Source organism: Erpetoichthys calabaricus, chromosome 2, assembly GCF_900747795.2.
Source record: "Erpetoichthys calabaricus chromosome 2, fErpCal1.3, whole genome shotgun sequence".
NCBI lineage: Eukaryota > Metazoa > Chordata > Cladistia > Polypteriformes > Polypteridae > Erpetoichthys > Erpetoichthys calabaricus.
Genome location: NC_041395.2, coordinates 133,421,594 through 133,442,244, shown reverse-complemented (window position 1 = coordinate 133,442,244; position 20,651 = coordinate 133,421,594). Strand labels below are relative to the sequence as shown.

General features: G+C 35.5%; 1 protein-coding gene across 1 annotated transcript; it reads right to left on the bottom strand.

Moving 5' to 3' along the window:
• Positions 1-1,388: 1,388 nt before the first annotated feature.
• Positions 1,389-20,150, bottom strand: LOC114645422 (extracellular calcium-sensing receptor-like). Its single transcript, XM_051922553.1, is given in 10 exon segments — positions 1,389-2,328; positions 2,330-2,379; positions 5,937-6,060; positions 7,991-8,212; positions 12,754-13,587; positions 15,025-15,310; positions 15,671-15,910; positions 18,538-18,595; positions 19,330-19,494; positions 20,141-20,150. Coding segments are annotated over 10 exon segments (2,853 nt in total). The 3' UTR covers positions 1,389-1,464.
• Positions 20,151-20,651: the final 501 nt, after the last annotated feature.

Genomic DNA, 20,651 nt, shown 5'->3' with positions numbered 1-20,651 from the left:
GATTTTGGCAAATGTTGGAGATACTTTCACCTTTTTAGCTGACAGACTTCAGGTGATAGGCCTTACAACCTAATGTCTTATCTAGCTAAACAGGAGTACAGTGTGTTCTGGGAAATGGTGAAAAACAAAGCAGGATTCATAATATTTTGCTTAGTTATAAAATACAGCTTTTGATTCCTGTGGCAAAATAACCTTGAGCTAAGTGATAATGACTCAATAACATTGTCTGTATTTTGACATACTGAAACATGTTATTACAGGTTCTGCTAATGGAGAAGAAAACTGTGTGTAAAAAATGAGAGGAGCAGAGCAGTTGTGTTTTTATTACACATTTTTCAAAAGAGAATTCTCCCAGTTTAGTTGCTGTATTTTTGACACTTTCTGCAATGAGCTAAGCTGTTTGGGAGAAAACACTTTTATGGAGCTTTCTGTCGGCTGCTGTTTAGATGCTGGCTACTTTACATTTTTCAATTAAAGATATATCATTTGTAAATATAGAAAAGAAGCCATTTGGGAATTTTCCTCTGGGTCTGAATGAAAACTGCATGATGCCTCCCAATTGTATAATTATTTGTATCACTTATATTTGCTCTGATTTGTTTTGTTACAAATAAATACATTTTTAAGTGAAAGCTTAAATTAATGTCTCTGTCTGATTTTTAATAGTGTGCTGAGAAGCTAGATTGTCTGTTCCTTCTCTAACTGCAGTCTCTTAAGCGAGACACTGTTGCGTTGGTAAACTGGGTTAAAGGAAACATTTAAATATTTAATTTCTTAATTAATTTAATAGGTGGCCAGGTATAAATATTCTTATTTTAAAAGACAACATTAAAGACAGAAGACTATACTCTAGTTTTAATTACATTTATGTCTAATCATTAAACTTAAATTAAAACAAAATACCATATAAAAAAGAACAAAATTAAAAAAAAAGAAAGACCATATTATTTTGTACACTGTAAAATACACAAACAAATTCTATTTTTAGAATACTATAACCATATAAATATAACTCAATATGTTACAAACCAGGAAAATCACAACATGATAATTAAATCAGTATTGTACAGTGATTTAGTGGTTTGCTTTGCTGCATGAGATCTTCAGGAACCTGGATTTGATTCCTGGGGAGGAAAGTCTGTTGAGCTTTATTGATCCCCCATGTCCAAATAGCCTGCATTCCTCTATTAAATGGTATCCGCAAGAAGTCCTGGTATAAACAAATCTGCCCAGCAATCCAGAGTTCTTTACGGCCTTATAATAATCAGCCTGATAAAGAATATATAGTTAAGGTCTTGGTCAAAATAAAGTCATCAATTAACTCAGGTAATGAAACCGTTTTGGAACAAAAACAGTAGCTACTGGTTATTTACAACTGAATAATGAAATCTCTGCTGTAGGTAGTAAAGTAAAAAAAAAATGTATAAACAGATATAGTATGTATGGATTCAATCATTCACATTCTCAAATTTGTCTGGTGGGAATCTTTCCAAGCATGTGCTTTTTTGTATTTTTCTCAGGCTTAATTAGTATGATATAGCATTTAGGGAAAAAAATGCAAAGGAGTAATCCAAACGATGAAGACAAAATAGCAAATATTTCAACAGCGACTGTATATTTTCCTGGTGAACTGATATAAGCAGGTATAAAAGTTAACCATACAGTGCAAAAGATGAGCATGCTGAAAGTAATAAATTTAGCTTCATTGAAATTATCTGGTAATTTTCGAGCCAAAAAGGCCAACACAAAACATATGCAGGATAAAAGACCAATATATCCAAGTACAGCATAAAAGGCTACTTTAGATCCAGTATTACACTCTAGAATAATGATTTCATTATTATGCTTAAAATTTTTTGCTGGAACAGGTGGGTCAACATTCAACCACAATGTGCAAATAATTATTTGAACTCCTGTGCAAACAAAAACCAAAAGACGTTGCTTGGATGGTCCAAAAAACTTGGCTAAATTATTATTTGGAAGTGTTGCTTTAAAAGCTATAACCACCATTACTGTTTTTCCTAGCATACAGGAAATGCAGACAACAAATGTGATCCCAAAGACTGTGTGTCGAAGCATGCAGGACCAAACGGATGGCTCACCAATGAAAGTAAGAGGACAAAGAAAGCAGAAGAACAAGGATAGTAGCAGAAGAGCACTCAGTTCAGAGTTATTTGCTTTGACTATGGGTGTCTGCTTATAATACATGAAGATTGCAGCAGTGGCTGTTGTGAGACCAAGTCCAGCTAAAGCCATCGCAGTTAGGATAATTCCCATTGCATCACTGAAAGAAAGAAATTCAACTGTTTTTGGTTTGCACTTGTTTTTTTTCAGCAGAAGACCAGTATCCTTCAGGGCATTTCTTACATTCAGTGGAATCTGAAAAGAATACAAATGCAGTCTTCAGAATGGAACAAATAACACAAGGTGTGGATTTAAATATTACACAACAGATAATTAAATACCTGCAGGCTCATTATCTAAACACAGTTTTTAGGTAACTTTTAATTTAAGATAGTATCAGTCACCAAGAGTAATCTTTTGCTTTTCATAGCCAGCAACCATTTAAGAATAACATGAAAAAAATGGTAAAGGCACAAACAGGAATACTTAAATAAAATATGTTCTGACTTTGGATCCATTTGTGACCAGCAACTCGAACATATGACTAACTGGCTATACTCTGGTGTGGGTTGCCATTAGGCATATTTCAACTGCAATTACAGAGTAGTACAAACTGATCTTTGAGTCTTAGTATCCGCATTCAAGAACTATGTAAGCCTGTGTTTCTCAACCCCTGGGTTGTCACCCGGGTTGCTACCAATGGGTTGCAGGTTGCCGTCGGCGGTTTTGTGAGTGGGACACAGTGGGTTCAATTAGGTTGTCCAATTTTTTCAGTTGCTGCTAGTGGGTTGTCAATGAACATAAAAAATCAAAACTGGGTTGTGGGACCATGAAAGCTAAGAAACACTGGTGAGAAAGGAAGTCGGTCTGGGCTGAATACATTAGCAACCTGGGACGGCGCCAATCAAAACAAGCTCTCCAAGTGTTAGGATGCATGTGAGATCCTGTGAAATAATAATAATAATAATAATGTAAGATTTATTACTGCGATTAGGTTTGGCAATTTCTAGAACTTTATTACCATATTGTTTTCCTAAGGATCTCTGCCATAAGAAAGAATTGCCTTAACTTGGTCACCCAAATATAGGCGCGCATGCCTGTACTTAATTGATACAGCTCAATCAAGTTGTTCATGTATTGAATGATGAATGCCAGCCCTTGCAGACTCAGCTTGGGGTTAACCATTTAGTTTTTACTCTTACAGTAGTGTTAACTATTGGCATTGCGATAAACAGTACATCCAGACAGCAAAAGCAATCTTTTCAATCACTCCACCAAATAGGAATGATTCCCACTCATGAGCCTTTACTATGAGTTTAGAAAGCCTGAGGGAGGGCCCAAGACAGGTGATGTCAGGATAGTTCCACCTCTCTACACTCAACGAACATGGAACAGCAGAACGTTTAAAGAGATAGTAGACATAATTACAAACATAACAAAAATAATGTAAAAATAAAACATAATTATTCAAGCACAACAAAAATAAAATGCATAAACACATGTAATAATGCTAACCATTTCCATAGTTGACAGGATTCAGTAACCTGTTTTTCAAAGACCTCTGGAAATATCTGCACAGCAGACATAAGCTTGAGCTTTGATTCTAATTTTTGCTTAATAAAATTTCTTTTTTTTTTTTTTTTTTGGATGATATGGATTCGCCGATTGTTCCCGCTTGAAATGACTGTCAATAAACATTAGCCTATCTATTTTATTGTTCTGATTGTAGTAAACCATCTCAAGTATGTTCACATGAGTTACCCCTAGTTGTAGCTGTAATCTTTACTCAGAGTGAAAATTTATTTCTGTAGATTACCACAGGCGTTTGTATGCATAGATTTCGGCCAATGGGCGTTGACACAGCAAACTATATTTTGGAGCTGACCGAACTAAGGAGACAATATCATTTTCACATAGCCACTGTCACACACGTGCGACTAGGAAGACGTTGTATGGACCAAGCAAAGGTAATTCCACTCCAGGACAGGGGGTTTTGGGGTGCACTAAACCTTCTCCTGTTATTTCTACAGACCAGCCGCGGGAAAACCTGTCTGATTTAAAACAGATGACGCCACTTCCGGTTCTGGTGCCCAGAAGAATATCACTTCCGGTTCTGGCGCCTAGAAGATTATCACTTCTGGCACCTGCTCTGACTAATGAAGAACATCACTTCCGGTCCCCTTACATCACTTCCTGTCCTATCCCTTAAAGCCGCCATCTTGACAAACCTTCATCAGTTCTGTTTTGGACTTGATATAGAGTCATTTATCAAAGACTCTTTTACAGCCAGGAATAATACACGGGTGGCTGCCCCAAACCTTTTTAAATGTGTCGAGTCAATTCCTTTTACACCACATTTGACTTTGGATTACTTTTCCTTTAAAACAAGTATGTGCTACTTAATAACCACATATGGTTCCGATCATGTAGTTTTAAAGCAATTTTGGTTATTAAGCAGACCCATATACTTCAGGGAAATATCATTTTTCAGTAGTAAATTTGTCCAATTCTTCAACAGATTTTTTAGCTGCCTTTACATTAACAAAATTTATTTATATAACACATTTTCATACAAACAATATAGAACAAAGTGCTTAGCAAAATGTCAAAGGGAAAGTTACAAGAAAACAGAAACAAATAAGAATAGGCAATAACATTAAATAATAAGTAACAAAGAAAGGAAAAAAACAAATGAATGTAAATGATCCCAAAAACAGATAGTAACAAGTGTACTCTTCTAATTGATAACTATCAATTAGAAGTCAAATGTTACATCTACAGTACTTCTACATCTACACTTGCAGTCTTACCACTCACTTTCACATTCTAAACAGTTCTTAAAGTGCCTAAACCATCCTGAGCTAATAACATGGCACATTATTATCCAGTAAAGCCTTTTCTTTTACTTTTTGCTGTAATTGACATGGTGGTGAGAGGGATTCGAATCTGGGTTTAGTGCTCTATTCAGTTCATAAGCAACTTTTTCATATCCGATATGAGTTCCTCTCACTGATTCATTAATCTGGTTATATGTTTATGTGACATGATTTACAAATCGTAAACTCTGAGAAGAGTCGAGCTGCAGTTCACCGCACTACATGGCACTCCTACTACACAACACACAAGACATACCTATGTGATAGTCATTACTCCTAAGTAAGATATCGCTCTCATAACCATAAACTTAACCATAGTGTCTGTTTGTTTTATGAGAAGGATGCACAAGGTATGTCTTGAAATGGACATGAAAGACACAAATGACTGACCGTGTGACATTACATGGTTGACATGTAATGCCAAGGCTGCTAAATGTCATTGGATGTATGCAATTTGATTAGCTCACCAACGAGCAGCGCTCTGGTTGGTCCAGGATTTAGACCCTATTAGGGTTATTTGCATTCTGTCAATCACATGATACAGACGTCCATATGTCCACTACGGGATGTTAGTCAATATGGTCTAAGGTTCGGTCTATGAGAGCTCAGTCATTAAGGTAAGTGGTCATTAACCAGAAGGCCTAAAGTTTGGTGTTTATCTTCATTTAGAACATGTTTAAATTTCACATGAAGAACTGACAAAATTCAGTGTCATAAACATTATACAAAGTAAAATATATTGTATACACATTGTATGAAAATAATATTCAGCTTATTTTTTTCTCTTTAAACTTTTGTGTAAATGTATGTAATTAACATGATCTAAGAATGTTTTTACTAAAGGCACAGTTTTGACATAATCATGTATAGGCCAAAGAATGTACCACAAAGGCTGAACTTGATAGAGAGTATTTGAATATTAGAATTTAACAATACCTGTTTCATTACTAAAACTGCCATCTTCACACTGGATGCAGTCAAAGCAACAAATTGGCTGACCTTTCCTTGTGGCCTTTCTGGTACCAGGGAGGCAACTTCTGGTGCACATGGATACTGGGACCTTATATTGAACAAAAACAATTTACAAAATGCTGTTATATATATAAAGCGAATGCATGAAGGGGGAAAATGCCACAATTTATTTACAAAAATAATAAGTCCAACCTTCATTTAATCTTCTTGCTTGGATGTAATGGAGATTAAATTTAGTATTTCAACACACCTATTGGTTGTGAAAATGTGCATACCATTTAAATGTAAAGTTTTAAGTATGTTTGACAATTAAATTGATCAGAACTGCAAAGGACCACAAACTAAAGCTGATCTTGTTTATTACAGAAAAGTATTAGAACATCACCAAAAATATAGGTGCACAGAGATTAGCTTTTACAAATTGTCAAAAGAATGTATTAACATGTTTATTTTTGTATTGTTTATCTTGTCTTTTCTCACTGTAAACTGCAAGTAGCTATCAGTGAATACAAGTGTTGACGGTTATCTTTCTGTTAGTATTATAACTACCATTTTAATAAGTAAGCTGTTCAGATTGTGCAACAAAATATAGTGCTGTATCCTTATATATATCATATTTAAGTTCAGATTCGCATTTGGTCTTACTGAAATTCTCATTGCAGCTGTTGATAAATAAATTCAGCAATAATTGTGAACTTCTAACTCAGACACCACTCTGATTACTTAATTTAATCTACTTACCCCAACAGTAGTGGGTGCACTGCAGAAAGGATTAGACTCTATTGAGAAAAAACCACCAGGCACTCACCCTCGCTAGACAAAGCTAAAACTAATAGTGACTTAAACAGCATGTTTTAGTGAGTGATCTGAGAAAACCATGCAAACATGAGGAAAATGATCACATTCCAGGGACGCAAAACCATACACAGAATCAAGAAAGGGACAAAGGTACTGTGAAGTGCAATGTTAACGCATCCTTGTCAACCTTTTTTGAAAAGCAGAGCAATGAAACTAGTGGTCGATTAGGTAACGTGAAGCGCAAAATGTTGATGTCTTCTATAAGTAGGCTGGTAAAGAGTAATTCGGTTTTTTAACTCAACACTTCATCCATCCATCCATCATCTAACCTGCTATATCCTAACTACAGGGTCACGTGGGTCTGCTGGAGCCAATCCCAACCAACACAGGGTGCAAGGCAGGAAACAAACTCCGGGCAGGGCGCCAGCTCACTGCAGGGCACACACCCACACACCAAGCACAATTTAGGATTGCCAATGCACCTAACCTGCATGTCTTTGGACTGTGGGAGGAAACTGGAACACCCGGAGGAAACCCATGCAGACACGGGGAGAACATGCAAACTCCACGCAGGGAGGACCCGGGAAGCGAACCCAGGTCTCCTAAATGCAAGGCAGCAGTGGTACCGCTGCACCACCGTGTCGCCCCTCAACACTCCAGCCCTGGAAATTATAGAAATGATTGGAATGTTTTTGGAAATAGATGTTAATTAATTTAAAACAAATCCCATCCATGAACCTCCTCTTTTAAATTAAAAAGATATATGTTTAATGCTTCATGAAGCCTACCAACATATGACTGGGTAAATTATACTAATTGTTTGTCTCCATTATGAAATGTAAATGTTTAGATACCTAATATTTTGTGAACTTTCAGATTTCTTGTTTTATTAATTTCTTTATTAAGTGGTTGATGAAAGAAAATACTGGTATCCTGTCCAAAGATGAGACCTGTCTTGTGCCAGATGCTGTTTGGTAAGGAAATGGACAGAATTAAAGAGCCTTTACACTCATGCAGATATTGTGTGTTCAGTGCTGGATTCTCCATAGAGTCTTTTGCATAACTTCCATTCTTATATCAGTTTAAGAGTGTTAGGTTATTCATAGTTATTCATTTTATCCTTAGCAACAAGGATGATGACTTTGAACAATATGCAGTAAATGGGTAATTCTACCTTGTCTTTCTTTTGATTTTAAAACTGTTGAAAATAGTCTGTTTACCTGTTTCCCACCATTCCAGATAATGCCTTCTTCATTAATAATAAGCTGGTTGCCTTCATTTAACAATGCATCAAAATATCCCACTGTGACATGTTGGACTACTCCTCTGTGAAGCTGCCAGTTAATGATGTCATAGGCCGCAGCAGGATCTCCATTCTCATCAAAGTAAACATTTTCCCCAAAGCGGTTTCTAAACTTGATTGTTTTCAAGTGCTGATAAACCTTCAGGCAACAGGATATACAAACACACAAGGCCATTTGTTCTTAACATCAAAGAACTCAGTACAGAACTCTTAAATAAAGCAATATGCCCCTTGGAAAGATAAAACATTTAATAAATCAGTCTGTATGGAAAGGAAGAGCCAGATACTTGCATACTTTCCAAAAACCCATAACTAAGACCAGTATCTTATAATAAAGCAGCAAGAGAAGTAATAAGCCATGGAATTAAGCACTTTAAGGTGTTTACTCAAAACAGCATTGTTATTAAAAGTGTTTATTAACATATTAAATTAATAGAGGAATTGTTTCTTTTGGACACTCAAAGGAATAATTTATCAATCTATATTTAAAGCTCATTTATTATAAACTTGGAAAAGACATCATTTTACTTCACTGATCGTGAAAGTACAATTAAGAGAAAATGTGTATAACAAAGATGCACAAAGATTATAAATTTAAAGGCATAGTTGTGCAAGATTTTCTTGATAATACCTGGATTAATAGTTGGATTCAGTTTTGCATTTTCCTGGAAAGCAAGGAAGTAGAAAGAAGAAAAATTTTTTGCTTGATAATTCATATCATTTGTAAAAACAATGTCTTATTTCCCCAATTTAACATGCCACCACAATTTTTCTTGTTTTGCATGCAGTTTGAGAAGTAATGTCACTGACAAAAAACATTCAATAAATAAGTACATTTAAGATATTTTACTGCTTTTTTGTCAGTAAGATATGTTTTGAATTCTGAGCATTATCCTCAATGTATCCTGAGGTTTGTTGTATTAAAAAGCACACTTTTTAACATGTAGGCTTTTTGCAATAATGTACAAGTAAGAAAATGCATGCGCAACCTAACAATTAGGCTAGATTTAGACCCCAACTTGCCCCTAGGTGATTTAAGGAATAGTGCTCCCTATCAGGGAGTTGATCTGACTTTTAAGAATTTGCGCACAGACACAGAGGGCTCATGTATAAACGGTGCGTAAATACAAAAATGTTGCATACTCCCATTTCCACGCTCAAATTGCAATGTATAAAAGCTAAACTTGGCGTAAAGCCATGCACATTTTCACAGTAGTTAAATGCTTAGCGTACGCAAGTTCTCCGCTCGGTTTTGCAACCTGGCGGCACCCAGCATCAAAGCAGCGCTTTTGTTCCAGTGTGGTTTCCCTTTCTTTTTTAGATCCACATCCCTGACGCAGCTTTATCGTATACACTGAAATTAACCGCATATTGTTTATTAGTTTAAGGCATCTGATTGCAATTAACCTGTAACAATATAATGGTCCACAGAATGGCCAAACTATTCCAAATACAATAGCTGCTTTAGCGTTGTTACTCTCACTGTACCTTCTTCTTCTTCTTTCAGCTGCTCCTGTTAGGTGTTGCCACAGCGGATCATCTTTTTCCATATTACTCTCACTGCACCACTCTATGTTTTTATATCACTGTATCTGAGTGTGGAATCACAGCTCTACAGCAGCTGATCAGAAAGAGAATTATCGGTATACAACATCTAGCACACGCTGCCTCAGCCATGCTGCCTATTTGAACTGGTCTCATACGGCAAACGCTTCAGAGTCTTTCCTGTACTGACCTCGCGGTTCAGAAACAGTTTCATCCCAAGAACTATAAACGCAATCAATCAGTCCATCAAGTGCTCCTTGTAGAACTGTTTGTACTTATAAGTACAATTACCTCACTGTAATACAGTTATAATATTGCACAGCCTGCGCCACTTTATAAAGCACATATTTACATATGATGATGATATCATTTTTAAGATGAAATGCAGCAAAATATGTTTATTATATCATACAGATAAAACTTTAACTTCATTTAAATAATCTATATTGTTAATAATTAAACATGTGAGGACACGGTGTCATAGCGCTAGCAAGGAGCTGGCGCCCCATTCACAGACTGTTCCTGCCTCACGCTGTATTCTTGCTGGGACTGGCGCAACACTGGAAAGATAGATGGATAGAATAATTAAGCATGTACTATGAACATTTTTCAGTGTTCCTTAAAAGTTTTGAAGAATCTGCATTCTCAGCTTACAGATGGCTTAACATCTATTAACGAGCTGATTGTGTGGCGATTGAATATTTGGAGAAAGAAAAGGATGGACAAGAATTGGGGGTTAGAATGTTTGAAAGAGGAAGTATTGCTGCAATAAATTATTTCATCGAAGATCGCGCATGGCACAGCAAGCATCTTGCGTTAGGGCAGGAACAATCTCTGGACAGGATATCACTATCACTGCGGCACCGTGTTCCCATGTTTAATACATGCTTTAATTCCTATCATCATGAAAATGATATCATGTATACATCTCAGTATTTTAATTATTCAGAGAGCTGTAATATCACGTAATGGATTCTGTGTCCTGTCGGAGGAAGAGAAAGCCGATTTAAGAAGCAGGTAGTGATTCACACACAGAGCACATAGAAAATCAAATACAAAACAAAGCATTTAACATGCTACTTTAGTTACGAAGGGATTTGAGAAACTAGTAAATTAAATGATTTTAAGATGAAGTTTAAGATGTTCTACTTTAATGACAAAATACACTATGTGATTAAACTGGAAATTTCGAGATTAAAGTTGACATTTCGAGCTTTTTTCTCACTGTGACCCTTTTTTTTTCTGTACCCTAATAAGCTTTCATATGACACTCGAACAGCGGGTTACGACTCGCCTTTTTACTGCAACTTTGATATCTGACAACTTCTTGTTTATTTCAGGCACTGTGCAACTTTGTGAACTTGAGCTTTCGAGTTTCTCCAACACTCTATGTCACTTGATCAACTTCCTTTTGTTGTTTATACCACTGTTTAAACCAACAAATAGTATGTTTTTCCTTGCCTCTACTTGGTATTCGCTGCAATTCTTCTATTTCCCCTGTGCTTTTGCCATTGCCTTTTCACAGAACGCTGAGCTTAAGGGCTATTTATATTGATTTGCATATTCAAAGATGTGTAATTCTGGGAGAAGTTTGGGAGTGGCAGCAGGCGAGGGCACGTGCATTACTTTTCACGCTGATCAGGATTTATGGAGCGGAAGAACGTGGAAGTTGGCGAACGCACAGATTTATGCATCTGGATTTTTTTGTACATATACACATTTCCACTTTTGTTCTTATGCCATGTTTTACTTTAATTTTTCCATGTGAACATTTGATCGTTTCATAGAGCGTGGGAGTGGTTCTCCTTGGTGATTACATCATTCAGAAGAGATTTAGAAAAATGAAAGGGCCCATTCCTATCAAAGATATTCCTGCCTTGCGCCCTGTGTTGGCTGGGATTGGCTCCAGCAGACCCCCGTGACCCTGTAGTTAGGATATAGCGGGTTGGATAATGGATGGATGGATGGAACCAAAGCCCAATATGAGAAACAATAATTGGCTCAAAAGAACATGAGGGTCAAAACTGAGTACACACGAGAAAACAGCACAAACATTTGAACACTTCAGAGATTTGGTATCCACGCAGAACAGATAAGGATTTGCACTCAAAGTTGTCTTTTTATTTCATCATGTCAATTACACATGGGTATCGACCTCAGAAGCTACACCCCTAGAAACGCTGGAAGCAGACCTAACAACAGAAATAAACACTGCCAGCATTTGAGAACCCAAAATCATGCCAAATCATGAAACTCAAGGTAAAACTGAAACAGTATACAAATTCATTGTTGAAGTCACACAGAATGATTCTCTGTTTTAGAATTGACAAATCTACAAATTCACCAATGCTCCTCAATGGGAATTTTTTTAATTTAAAAAATGTGTTTAAGTGTATTATATTCAGGATATCTCAACAAAACTTGAACTGCACTGACATATTTCCAATAAGAATAAGTGTGCCAAGGTTCAACAAAATTATTCCCCAGGAAGTTATTTCATGCAGACAGGCAGAACTGACAGACAGGCAGAAAGACAGACACACATGGCTCTCATAGTAGATGCTTTTCACATTATAACCCTAGCCATAATCCATTTACATTCCTATTTACCTGCCCTAATAATACAACACATCAGAGTGTGACTTTCAGCTATGTCCTGAAATTAAGCAAACTATTGAAGAAAGGGAATATGACAGTATTTAAACCACTGACTACAATATGATAAAATAAAAAGGCAATACCAATAAATGCTTCAACAACTTAAAAAATGGAAGAAAAATTTTATATGTGTGGGTAAGGATTACTTTGAAGGAAATTAATGTTGCTTTTATGTATTAATTAGTACATTTGTACAACATTTAACAGACATTTTAATTATAACTTCTATTTTGAATCTCTCACTTTCCTTTCTAATGCACTGTATATTGCAAAAAAGCAAAATATGCTCCATTATAAGCTACTGTATATATTAATTTTAGGGATAAGCTTAATTAAAAACAGGCTTTGGCAGGGTTTGCACATATTCTAGTGACTTTTGACACACCTTCCTTGTTCTAAAGGTAATGACCTTTACATGAAAGTCAACGTTCAGTCACATATTTAAAAACAGTGTACTGGGGATCTGAAATGACATACCTGCCAGGGCTGAAGGTTTGAAATGTTCCCACAGAATGTTTCTGACAGCTCTTTCCCTTTGTCACAGAACAGGGAGCCGTGAAGAGCATTTGCAATAGCATAAACAGCCTTATAAACATTGTAAGTGACTCTCAACTGTGTCACATCAAAAAATGTGTTATTGACCTGGTCCAGTCGCTCCTGCCCAGTGCAAATCTTTCCATCTGTCTGGTAGAGAGTTCCATTAGTGGGCTCTCCTTTCATGGCAAGTTTACACTCAAAAATTGTTTCCCAGAATCCTTTTATAATGTCATTGTTGTAGTTGACAGCAGGTTTTAATGCAAGCAGAAAATCTTTCATTTCGGGAATCTCCATTTTACGGCTCACGAATCCAATGGTGCCACCAAATGACTGGAAGAACCTTTCAGTTGATGGTCTGGCTGCTGTGATCCAGGCTTCACTTGCAATCCACTGGATACCTGTTATGTTTTGCTCAACTACTTCTTGCATTAAAGGGTATAAGTCACCTTCAGATGCAAATGCCAAAATCACCTTGACAGATGACTGCTTAATTGTATTCACCACTTGCAAGGTTTTGCTTCTTGGATATGTTCTAAGAACAGTTTCAGAGAAAGGTATGCACACTCCAATTTTCTTTACTTCCTCAGTGAATGCCTGAATCCCATACCTTCCATATTCATTATCTCCTTTAATTGTTCCTATCCAAGTCCAGCCAAAGAGCTTCACAAGCTGAGCCAAAGCTTTAGCTTGATAAAAATCACTGGGAACTGTCCTGAAAAATGTGGGGAACTCATGCTTGTCACTGAGGCAGGCACATGTGGAGAAGTAGCTCACCTATAGGGAAATCAGATGAGCTTACACATTAGAAAATAAATATATTTTAAGGAAAGCAGAATAAGACCATTCATTTTTGTCAATGATGAACCTGCTTTATTATAACTTTAATAATTTAACAAAGGATCAGACCATTAGGCAGACATATGTAACAGTATTCTGACGCACTTAACCAGTTATGGTGTCGTTCATCCACTAGCTGGAGTCAGCAGCAGTTTAAGGATCTAGAGAGGATAAAGCACTTAAGGTGTACAGTGTGGTTTCAACTCAGGCCAGAGTAAGTCAAGCTATGGAATAATGGTAAAGGATAGCAAGCACTAAACTCATTATGCAAAGGATGTGAGCCTTCAGAGAAGACTTCATAGATGACTGTTAGAAATATGAGCATCAGAACCATGAGATTTTAGAAACAGGTCCCTCTTTTCTTCACACCTTACAGAGGCATCCGTGAAAATGAACGTCAACATCAAAAAGAGAATGAAGATGAAAAGGAAGTACTGTTTTAGACATGAAGAATGTCAACCAGTAAATACAACAGTTAACTGGGGGTTTTTACTTGAATATACTGTGCCACAGTGAACCTTCTAATAGAAAAAAGAAGATGTCTATTCTGGTATTTTTCCACTTCTTCCAGTCTGGGGCTGTGCATGTGATGACCTTTCGTGCAATATTTATCATGAGAAAAAAAATCAATGTTATTCTTTTATAAAAGAGCTGGAGCTATTAGTTTTAAATGATAATATAAAAGTGATATGTTTAGGACAGAATTAGTTCATCTGCTAAGTTTGGTTAACTCAAATAAAAGGTTTATGTTAGAAAATCTGATCTAAGATTGTGATTGCATTTGGAAAAAAAATGTGAACTTTAAATAAATATTTTAACTAAATATGTTGGCATACAGATTGGCAAGATAATCAGTGCAAATATATTATGAACATAATCATTTCACTAAAGTCAAAAACGTCTGGTGACTGACCTAAAAATCTGAAAAATACATTTGGATGAAGTTAAAATATACATGTAAAGCAAACAAAAATTATTAATTGCTAGCCAGTCTTTCATGCAATTCTTTGAGAAAAATAAAAGTAGTTCTCTTCCGTGTTGAGCTATATTATGTTTTCCAGTACAGAACATTATTTGATTCCCATTGCAGTGTTAGTTAAGCAGTAAAAATACTATAAGAATCTTTTACATGAAAGACTATATAAAATGAGGATCAGTTGACTCAATCTGTTTTCATTGCCTAGTGTAGAATTCTTTGTACTAAGAAATTCTCTGTGTACATGTGATATTTCTTTTTTTACCAAAAGTGACACATTGCATGTAGTTTATGGAATCTGTGTACTTCAGTCAAGGAAATATATTAGTGAAAGAGCTAAGTATAAGTTGTTTACTCAATTAGATTTACAGTAAATTCGCATTGTAGGTTTGTCTTACCATTGGTATTTGAAAGGGGCCCAACATCCTGGAAATAGCTATAGACTGAGCTGATCCAGATTCTCCAATGACTACTGGGACAGAGGCTGGACAGGCAAAATTATTCTTAGCTTTTGCTTGCCCATTAATAATTGATATAGCTCCTTTAGAAGCCTTTGTTGGAGATGCACAGGAATCATGGATTAGATATCCCAGACTGATGTTGGGAAGCAAAGAGGTGTCCGTGTTTATTTCTTCTATGGCAAAGACCATCGCTTGAGTCCAGCGAAATGCCCTTAAATCAAAACTTAATAAAATACAGATTTATATTGGAAAAAGGTTCAACAACAGTTCAATAATCTGCACTCACAACTTGGTTAGATAAACAGCAACATATGCTGTTTGAACATCATTGAAAATAATAGTATAAGATTAATAATTTAAATAAAATCTAAGCAGAATATAAACGATCTATCTATCTATCTATCTATCTATCTATCTATGTCCTTCATTATTTATCTGAACATTACAGAATCCTTTACCATGAGCTTTACAGATAAATCTGCTATTTACTGTTCAGTTTTTTGGTTGATTCCAGCTTATTCTACATGACGAATTTATGCATAAATGGAAGCAACACACCTTTAAATCCATGGCAGCATCTTACCTCACACATTGTGTGTCAGCTGGTTCAATCTGAAATGAATTTTCAGCTTGTTCTTCCTTATTATAGATGGGAAATACTCCACCTAAAACAATATCTCCATTCTTGAATATACTAGGCAAACCAAAGTTTTTAAAAAGAGTGCACACTGAATTATCAAGACATTGAATGCCAGACCCCAAAATAAATATCAGTATAAATTGTGCAGTCATTGCAGAGGATACCACGTTTTTCTCAGGAAGTCTTTAAAAGCTATATAGCTTCTGTCCTTTTAAAACAACAGTAAAATCCCTATAGAGGGTTATGCCTCTGAGTATTTTAGACTACAGTGTGAGTAGCACAATTACTACGTCTACTGACTATTTTCTTACTAATTTTCTGCAAGATGAGCACACTGTATTGCCTGAAGTTATAATATGCAGAGAAAATTAATTAGTCAATATTTGTCATTAATGCATTTTCAGTACATTGTACTTAAAAACACATTTTATATGAAATTCAGACAGAATGTATTATAATATTAAATTTATAGAACTATATATGCTGTACCATAGGAACAATATTTTGATCCTAATTGTAATAAAGCTTAAATATATTTAAGAACAATTGTTTAATAAGAAATGTAATAAAGTTTAAGTATTTTAGGGGTTGATTTGTTTCAAACCTATTTTTTTCTTTTTGTAAAACTTGAGTCATGTGTATGGAATGATTTAAATAAATTCAATAACATTTAAAAATTAAATAAATAAAAAGTAAAGTTTAAGTATTTTTATCATTTTTATCATACTGTACATCTATCTTGAACTGATAAAAATGCCTAGAAATAATTAAAAGCAGTTAATAGTTTACAATACTATTAGATAAATATATTTTGCATAGCATCCAGTCACAATAAGGTTATTTAGTAAAATTAGTTATTTTTTCATTTTTTGAAGCGTTTCTTATATTCATTTTCAGTTCCTGCCATCATAGTCACTCATATACAGTATGTATTTTACTGAGTATTGTACTACATAACCAGTCACTAATTTGCCTTTAATTTTAAAAAGATACAGCTTGAAATCATAATCCAATGCAAGGCATTACTTTACATGGTGAAGATGGCAAACTAGATTGACCCAAGTTAGTATATTTACAATTCAAGTTCTCTCAGCTTCCTACAAATGAAAAATCTCTGCATTAGGCACAATGGGAAAAGTGTTCTTCATACTGTATATTAAAGGATATGGTTTGAAACTAGAAATTGATTGTTAACCCACAATTCATGCTACTACTTCACAACACTTGAACTCTGGTTCAGCTTAAAGTTTGGCACTCACTCCATTTTCATGTTTTCTCTAGGGGCTTTGGTGTACTGCAGAATTAATTCATGCATTTATTTTGACTGATTACTGCAATACAATGTTCACTGGCTGCTCAAATTGTTTTATATACAACTTTCATTTAATTAAAAATGCTGCTACAAGAATTATTACAAGAACAAGAAAATAAAACATATAAATCACATTCTTAAGACCTTACACTGGCTCCCAGTTATGTTTAGGGCAGACTTCAAAGTCCTCCTTTTAACATATAAAGCCTCAAATGGCAAAGGTCCAGCTTACTTATCTGAACTTATCATTACTTAAAACCAGAGCACACATTAAGATCGCAAGATGCTGGTCTGATTATCATTCCAAGAATTAAAAAAATAACAGTGGGACGTCAAGCTTTTAATTCCAGGGCCCTGAAGATGTGGAATTGTCTGCCTGCAACAATAAGAGGTGATCCTTCAGTCTCAGCTCTTAAATCCCAGCTGAAGATTCACTATTTCAGCTTAGCATACCCTGATTAGAGCTGCTGATTAGCTATGCATTCCAAGTTTCTTTTGTCAGACATTAGTTCTAAAATAAAAGTAATTTGATATTAAAAACTGTTCTGTTTCTCTTCTCTGTATCCTCATGTGGCACTTGGTTCCCACTGCTCTACTACCAAGTTGTTTTTCTGCCATGGAAAATTCATCACAATTAAAGGAGCACTGGAATCCTAGGGTAGAAGGATCCTTTTTTCAGATTGGCTGGCCCAGCTATAGGGAGAGGCAGTTATTTGGCCGAGTTCTTCAGGACTTTGTGTCCATCTTGTCTGACTCCTTTTCTATAATCTGGGCATGGATCTACAATCAACTGGTAGACAGATATTGTTGTTTTTCATTTATGTTAATTAGTTTCTGAAGTTGTTATTTTTGATGTATTTTAGTAAATCTGTATCATCATATTTGATAATTTTGTATTTAGTGAGCTCTATAGTCTATTTTTGCGTTTGCCTTGAGAATTGTACCTAGACTTGATGAGGAACAAAGCAGTTCCTACTACTGTATTGTATTTCTGAGGTGGAAATGACAGATAGGCCATCTAGCTCTGGGAAGAGGATTACTTGTATTCTGTTTTGTATGTTATATAAACCCCATTTTTGGCACCCCATTGCACACCCAACCTCTCTCTGTGTCTCTCTCTGATTTTTTTTTTTTTTTTGCTGTTTTTCCTTGTCTTCTTGGAGAGTTAAGGATAGGAGGTGGGTGCTGTCAAAAACAGGGCCTGTTAAAGACCATTAAGGCATTCCTTGTGTGATTTTGGGCTATGTGATACAAAAAATAAATTGTTGTTGTTGTACTCAGTATTTGTAAGTTGATTGGGACTGTAAAATGCCAAGTACAGGTGCAGGTGGATATGTACATGGAAATATTCTGCGATGAACTGGCTTCCTTTCCAGAATTTGCATCTGTCTTTGTACTACCTATTCTTGGCAATGTATTGGGAAAAGGAGGTGAAGCAAATTGATAAATGGAATGTATTTACTTCTTGTTATTTACTGTTTCACCCTGTACTACATACCTAAGTACCAGAATATCTCCCTGTGAATCTGAGCCAGCAACAGCAGATATCAAGAAGACTTGGATTTACAATAAATATTTGAAATTGGAACAGGACAGAATACTGTATCAATGCAATAACTGTTTTATAATACTGTGATTTAATGAACACATATTAACAGTAAAATGTGTTTGAAATTGCACCAGATTTTACAACAAAATTGGAATTTTAAAAATGTGACTGTGGGATACTGAAAATATGTATGGTTTAGTAAAACAAAAAAACAAGAACATTAAAAAAATAAAAATAAAACATCATCTAAACTAGGTATTTGTACTAGGGGATTTTGCACTTTCAAAATATAAACTGAACAAAGACAGGAAACTAATTTAAAGAGTTTATTCTGGCAATCTTATCTTTTTATATGTTTTTTATGTCTCAGAGGTCCCTTTAAAACATCATTAAATTAATTTCCTCTTGTGCCTTGGCCTGCAGCTTGAATTAAGAATTCAGGTTCCTGGTGCTTTTCCAATAGCTAGACTATTATATGGTGTATGATTTACACACTGAAGCTGTCTTAAACACATTCTACTAAACAAACAGGACCATGACAAAAGACAATCCTTAACATAAAATGAATCTTGACCATTTCAGAAAATGTCATTTCATTGAAGAATATGAGTGAGGCATGGTAACACAGCATTAGAGTCCTAACCTCTATCCCAAGTTCAGTTCTTGTCTGTGCAGAATTTGTCAATATCCTCATGATTGTGTGGGCTTTTCCACTAGGAATTCAGTTTTCCAAAGATGTACATCCATCCATCCATCCATTATCCAACCCACTATATCCTAACACAGGGTCACGGGGGTCTGCTGGAGCCAATCCCAGCCAACACAGGGCGCAAGGCAGGAACAAACCCCGGGCAGGGCACCAGCCCACCGCAGCCAAAGATGTACAGGTAAAGTTAATTGAACACCCTAAGCTGGGACCATACGTACACACCTTTGTCGAGTATGTATATTGTCACTGTGTCTGTGTTCATTTTTTGGGTGTTTCAATTTCTGCTTTATCCCAAATACATACGGCTTAGGCTAAGTGATGAATCTGAAGCATTGCATAATCCTGTGTGAATGAATATGCCCTACAATGTACTGGCATCTAATCCAGGAGTATGCTCTGCTTTGCACTTTTATAGGCTTCAGCAGGCTTGAGAAATATTCTCCACTCCCTCCCAAAAGAGTTCATACAACTATCCCAATATGTATTTCCAATATTGTATCCATGATTTTCAGCTTTATCTAAAAGGGCAATAAAGCTGTTTTGCTATACATGTCAAGAGAAACGCCTGTGCCATCTTGAGCCTCTGAAAAACATCCTGTGGGGTAGGACTTTTGGAAAAATAAAGGAAAACTTGAAAAACATCTCTTGTAGAAGCACAAACATGCCACTAATGTTCAAAATAGTAGAATAAAAAAGTTCACAGCTTCCTTATATACATGACTGGTTCTTTTACCCTTCCTATTTTGCACAGTACTGTATCAAGGATGCAAACATTGCTGGGTCACTGATGTATCAAGAAAGGGTCACCACATTAAATCCATGACTGTTATAATCTCTACTTACTCTGGACCATTTTTGAGGTGTTTTGAAATATTTTTTAATCTTTTGTTTTTTCAGTTTGTTTTTTGCTGTTTAAAGTCTTATTAGCACTGTATTGATGACATCATTCAATTGGTATTACATTTTAGTCAATGGATGTCTTCCCATTGACAGCATTTCTGACTGTAGCATTCTGGGTTGCTTTAATTATTTGTGCTTTTTTTCTAAAAAAAATAAAAATAAAGGAAAACCTCTATGCAAAGAGGACTATAACCTCAGGTTCAAAATCTACCTCTGTGATTTCTGTTTTGCAATATTACAAACTCTTGCCCATTTTATTAGCAGTGCTATATTTGTGCTTAAACCTCTGCCAAGTGTAAATACTATATCTTTATAATTCTAAACTGCCTTAGAATGAAGACTCACCATAGAAAGCTGTTATATAAAATACATGTTGTATGGCTACATGTTTGTTTTATCCTTTTCAGCCTGGTCACTGCAAAATTTGATAAACATTTAAAATTATGAAAAAGAA